Source organism: Micropterus salmoides, unplaced genomic scaffold (genome assembly GCF_014851395.1).
Source record: "Micropterus salmoides isolate LMB-PRFRI ecotype aquatic unplaced genomic scaffold, ASM1485139v1 Ms_hic_scaffold_19, whole genome shotgun sequence".
In the NCBI taxonomy this organism is placed as follows: Eukaryota; Metazoa; Chordata; class Actinopteri; order Centrarchiformes; family Centrarchidae; genus Micropterus; species Micropterus salmoides.
This window is the reverse complement of record NW_024041039.1, coordinates 18,750,242-18,756,241: the sequence shown is the minus strand read 5'-3', so window position 1 is coordinate 18,756,241 and position 6,000 is coordinate 18,750,242. Positions and strand designations below refer to the sequence as shown.

The window sequence follows — 6,000 nt, the reverse complement described above, 5'->3', positions numbered from 1 at the left end:
GTTTCCAAAACTTTGTAACATTTCAGGCGGAATTCTTGGGAAATGTGCATAAAATGATGCGTAACATATATGCAATACTTAATAATTTCATGGTATGATGAAGTCTTTTTGTTTGGTTTGAATATTTCACTCAGTGTAGGTCTAAGCTTCATCATGCAGCTTCAATGAAGAGCTGGAAAAAGCCGAACATATATGTGACCTTCAGACGGTGTGGACTATTTCCCCAGCCTTAGTGCAAGAGGAAATGAGGGGGGGAGGGGGGTATATTTTAGGGAGTTAAATTAGTAGACCAATAAATCACAGTTCACCACACAGACAATTCAGAGTGGTCTATAGCATAATAACAGCTCTTATCTCGCATACAGTCCCCTCACCCTGCGCAGGAAAAGTTTTCTTCAGCCCTCCCATTCCAGGAGTAATACCGCCTCCTGCGCACCGCTGAGAACTCTCCCCAAAACTCTGCCGCTGTAAACTTATGGCACACACTCACCAGTTGCCTTCGATCAGAGGCTACTGGTCCAGTACAATCTGCCAGATGACTGGTAACCCTCAGTCAGGTCTTCAGTCTAGCCTATGGCTCTACCCCGCGTTTTTCAGCGGCGAAACCTCTGAGTTTGTTGTTTCACGAAGACGTTCTCCTGAAGGTGTCACCTTGATCTGGGAGAATGAACTCATTTGGGTGCAGTTCAGCTCCTGATGGAAGGGACCCTAACAACCGCATGTTCACTGTAAGTGTCTCGCTGCACGTGATTAAGTGTAAAAATAGGATTAGCTCTTCTCAGGTAGGTTGCAATCTAGTGACATGCATCCATTTGGTGCGCAATTGGACAGGTGCTCTGTATTCAAACGGGTCGTCAAGGTAGCTAACTAAGAAACAAACACTTTCGCGCACTGGAGGTGTGACCTGCTGTTCTCACAATCGAAGTTAACAGAACTTTTTCCTTATGCTTAAAGGTGGAGGGATGTCCGAGCGTGGAGTCTCCGGTAACCCCCAGGAAAAGACTTCACTCTGTGGAGGACGCGCGGTGCAGCAGCCGGCCTCCTCCTGAGGGAGCCGGGTCGGTTTCCATCTCCGAGTCGGAGGAGAAGGGAGGCTTTTGCCAGCAATGTCAAAAGAAAGTCACAGAGTTGAAGAAGCAAGCCCTAGCCCTGGCAGACCAAAACTCATTGAAGGTTGGTTTGATACATTTTCACACTTTTTATGGCCAATCTCATGTTTAAATTCAAACTGTTTTGAAATTATTTACATTTTTCAAGTTAGAAATACTGTGGTAGCCTGATTTGCATTGCTATTGCTAATTTCTTGTCAAATGTGAGAGAGTCAAATCAGGTTAAAAGATTTTACCTGAGCTTGGAACAGTTACTGTTTTACACAGAGCAGTGATAGGGGATTCAGCTTTGGCAGCAGCAGCAACATTTCTATAGCACTTCATGTCTTTTAGCTTTTCTTGCCCACCTGCACCTGCTCTTAACACTTATATCTATAGACAATGGAATGTGATCCTCTTTATGGTATATAATTGTACCAAGAAAGCTCTCACCATCCACTTGTAAAGTTGTTTATTGCATGCTTGCCTTCAAATGCTGGCCTTGGATGTGAAAATGAGACTTTGAAAGTGGCCCATTGTTTGGCTAAACAATGCTTATCTCTTTATTTTGCTGTTGGGTGTGTGTGTTTCGGAGGGGGGGGGGGGGTTAGTTGAAATGAACGAGCTGTTCATGTTGGAGACTGAGGAGGAAGTTAAAGTCCCAGTTGACCTTCGCTGTGCATTGAAAGTGTTCCTGTATGGCTGCACTCACAATTCCCACCGCTGTTAAATATAGGCCCTGAGACTGCTGTTGTTGTGGCAGGCTGGGTTTGCCCCTTGGGTTGGGTCTCCTTTGTTGTCCTGTTTTAGAGAGAGAGTCCCAAAGTCGGATTGGATTACAGCTCTTCAAGGTTCACCCCAAATCCCACAGCACCCAATGTTCATACGGAAACAGGTAGACAAGGGACAAGGGGGCATTTCTGAAGCACCTGGGCTCTCTGTTTGAGACATCTGCATGTGTGGTCTAATCTTTGTTCTGAGCATATCAGATCTATGTTCAGGTATCAGGTGTGTCCTCCGTAAACACATTAAGCCTACCCCTAACTGCCATTATCTGCCATGGGAACTGACCTCCCCTTTTTAGTGTGGGACCCTCCAGCAGTTCTTTGTGGCCTTCACCAGGTGCTCTGTGTGTGTAGAAAGAGATGGGACCAGCCCCCGTTGCCCCTATTTTGCACTTGTTGATAGCTAAATTGGGCCTTAATTCTGGGGTGGCAAACAGTAATGGCAGGGTGCTTTCATTGTACCAAGATTATGGTATGGGCTACTTCGGCTGAAGGATAATAAACCCATTGTCTTTGTGAGTTTAAGCTGCCCACCTGTTGGGCCTCATAGGATGGATGCGGTTATGGATGATCGCTTCCAAATTACTTCCTCCATGGAGGGAATAAGGTCATCGGGGCGACTCAGGTGGCTTGTTGGTGTGTCTGGGATCCCGCTACCTGCTAGGGCTCGGCCAGTGTTGTGTCTGCGGTTGTCATGAGAAAGACGAGAGCGGAGACTGTTTACCCGAGGTTGCACTTCCCCTCCCTCCCCATCCGCCTGCCGTCCCGTTTTTGTGAAGAGGAAGTCGGCTTGGTCCCCAGACATCCCTCTGTCCCTCCCCACCCTGCCTGTAGACGTATTGTTTGAATACAGTAGTAGTAGCGAGTAGATAAAAATTCAAGGAAGAGTGTTTGGGTAGAGTGAATGTGCTTTTATACATGTAGACTACTAGAGGGAAAGTTCACTATTCACACACACACACTGAAGCCTCCCGGACAGCTTTGGTTTCCTGTAACCTCCTTACAATATGTCCCACAAGAAATTCAGGGAAGTAAAGGCCTTTTCCCTCAACACTGTGGCCTAGAGGTGTAGGTGAACCCTGGCAATGACACAGTATAAGTTTTGCCCAGAAACTACTTGGTCAGCATTTAGAAAACTCAAGATGACAAATAATTTCTTGCATCCACATCCACAGCCAGCAATTTAATATTTGTCATGCTTCTTGCCTCCAAGTGGCTGCTTCTTTAGAAGTGCTTTTAGTTTGTGTTTGACATTGTTTTGAAACTGTTGAAACTGCACATGCAAATATTGCCCTTTGTACACTTTGCAATGGTTTTCTAATTATAAATATTCTATGACGTTGTGTTGAAGGGCTCAACCCCAAATTAACATTGCTGAAATAATGTCCTTGAGCTACCACCCTTAAGTTTAAGTTGCCTTGGCACATTTAATGTTATTCAGACAGCAGACGATTACAAAAAACCCTAGGAGAAAAATGCCCTTTACTAAAAGGACAGGCCGAAACATAAGAGACACTGACAACTTCTAGACTGGATCTAATCAAGGGAATTCACCTACTTAATTTGAATAATTAGAACCTACAGTAAGAAATGACTTCAATATTGAATAGCAGACAGTGTGGATTCAATAATTGTAGACTATGCTTAATGTGGCTGGACACAGTGGCTAGGTGAGCTATTTTATAAAGAAATAGGATTGCTTAAACCTCAACTTCAAAGAAACCAACTAGCTTCTTACTGTAATCAGAAGCTCTGTCAACATATACAGATAGAACCATGCAGCTGAATGTGATCCAACCTCAGCTCATAAATGCTAACTGTTATCTACTTTTTTGTAAGTTTCTGACCTAAAATGGATACTTATTATTTTGGTTGTGTGTGCTGATAAGATGAAATGAAAGGAAGTGTTTTTGTTGTGCCTGCGCCATCAACCATCTCATAAAAAAGGCAAGAGAATGTTAGTGACAATAATAGGCGAGACAATTAGGTTTTCATAGAGCCAGTGGCCTGACCTGTAGCATATGGACTATAATTCCTCGCCTGTGGCCAGGCTGGAGCAGCTCAATACCCCTAATCACAGTTTAGACAGGACTCACTTGATATCTTTTTTTCATAAGGCTATACTTTTATTTTCTGATCAATGAGGGAGATGAGCCAAAAAAACTATGTTGATGAAAAAGGCAAAGACATGCATTGTTGCTCAGGTTTAAAGAATCCTTGATGAAAAAGTTGGAAGTATACAAAACTACTTTGGGAAATGCGCTAATTTGCTTTCTTGCCAAGAGTTAGCTGAGAATATTGATACCACTCTCATGTCTGTTGGCTAGTTGTGAAGCTGTAGCCAGTAGCCTGATAGCTTGTATTAGTAGGAACATTAGTAGACAGGAAATAAGAGGAAACGGCTACACCTAGCATGGCTCTGTACAAATGTAACCCCCCAACCCAAAAAAAACCCACATACAAGCACCTCTGAAGATCCCCAATGGATGTATTTCTACTGATAAAACTAAAGGTTGGAACATTGAAATATATTAAGTATTTTCAATTTTTAGAGTTCTATATCAGATATACTGCAGATACTGCAGGTCATTGATAAAGTCAGCAGTGCTAACACCCACTCATAAATACTCAGGGCTATGAATATACATGCAGTCTTGGACCTTGTGAGCTCTGCCAGTACACTGACTGATCAACGGAGATCGTCCAGCAGGGCTGTGAGGGCTTGAAGACTCAGTTGCAGCAAGGCTTTACCATTCTGATGACCTTTGCCCTCTGGATATGGGGAAACTGATTTAGGACCACAAGCTAACCAGGTCACCATATAGATCAAGGTATAATGAAGTTAAATCTCAGTGACTGAGAATGAGCAAACCGCCAGCTAATCATGAATACCATGCACTGCTGATGTATGCACAATGTATCCAAGCCTATTATGGATGGTGTGAGTGTGACTATGAATGTGGTTGCAGGAATTAAGTTGTATGATGAGGCCTATTGCCAGTCTTTTCATTCATATCATAAATTATGGGACCAGTTATTCTCACAAACGACTGCTTTGTTCCTTAATTTGACTCTTGATCCACTTTAAGTGAAGAATTGTTATTGAACCCATGTAAGTGTTACAAATCAGGTTTTGGTTCCTGAAGCACTAAAGAAAGGAAATGAATAAACCCTATGTCATACAACAAATGTTTCCTGGCCAAAGAGTCAGTGACATTGTGCGATCTGAGTTTGTTTGACTTTGTTTTGTGTGAAATAAACACTTTTTTCCTACACAGTCATTTGTGTATGTACACAAAACTCATGTATTAACTGTATGTTGTTTGCTTTCCGCCCATTTTTACTAATTCATTCTGTGTTCATCCTGCAGTTATGGATTTGTATTAGGGGCAGCAGGTACATTGTTTTGTTGATAATAGTTCTGTGCCTAGATGAGTTTGTGTTTTCAAGTCAGTGTAAAAGAAATAGTTCAGGAGAGGTGGGGAAAAAGTGGGTGGGTACCTGGCTACTGTTTCTCAGGCGAGCCAGGGGGTGGGGGGCGGCGTTGGTGTTACCTCTATCTTTTTGACTGACCTCTTGACTTTTCTGTCAGTTCCCCCAGTCTTTATAGTGGGCTAGGGTTTCAGGGGGACGACCTGGGCTTGAACAGGTGTACGCTGCCAGGCTCGCTGAAGGAGGGCAGACGACAGGACAGAGTGATTGGCAGACGGATGGTGGGAAGGATAGAAAAAAAGATTGTGTGAAAAACCCCACCGGCTGTGAAACTTGAGCTAACGTAGAGTTAAAACAGAGCATGACCATATTATTCTATTCACCTCTAAGCACCTGAGCCCCTGAGGCCCTCTGTGATGTGTGTGCTGTGTGCCTGCTCAGCAGTGCATACACTCCAGAGAGCCTGGGAGGAGATGAGACGGGAGAATAGAGAAGACTCTGGACTGAGCCGTCCCCTCGCCTCATCTCTGCATGCAGTGTGACGTGTACTTTATGGCATGTGGCTGTATTAAACTGCAGAGCAATAATCTGGTGTCAAGTGGTGAAGAGACCACAGACATCAGTCATGGAGCTACTGTGCTGTACTGTATCTATGAGCCTCAGCAGGATATAGCTGCTCACTGCCACTTTACCTC

General features: G+C 43.8%; 1 protein-coding gene across 1 annotated transcript in view; it reads left to right on the top strand.

The window, feature by feature from the left end:
* Nucleotides 1-430: 430 nt before the first annotated feature.
* The window catches only part of kif26ab (kinesin family member 26Ab), a 67,882-nt gene continuing 62,312 nt past the window's right edge, over nt 431-6,000 (top strand). The window contains exons 1-2 of the mRNA XM_038728844.1: nt 431-728; nt 955-1,173. Of these exons, the coding sequence (XP_038584772.1) occupies nt 666-728; nt 955-1,173 (282 nt within the window). The 5' untranslated portion in view covers nt 431-665. The remainder of the gene's footprint in view (nt 729-954; nt 1,174-6,000) is intronic.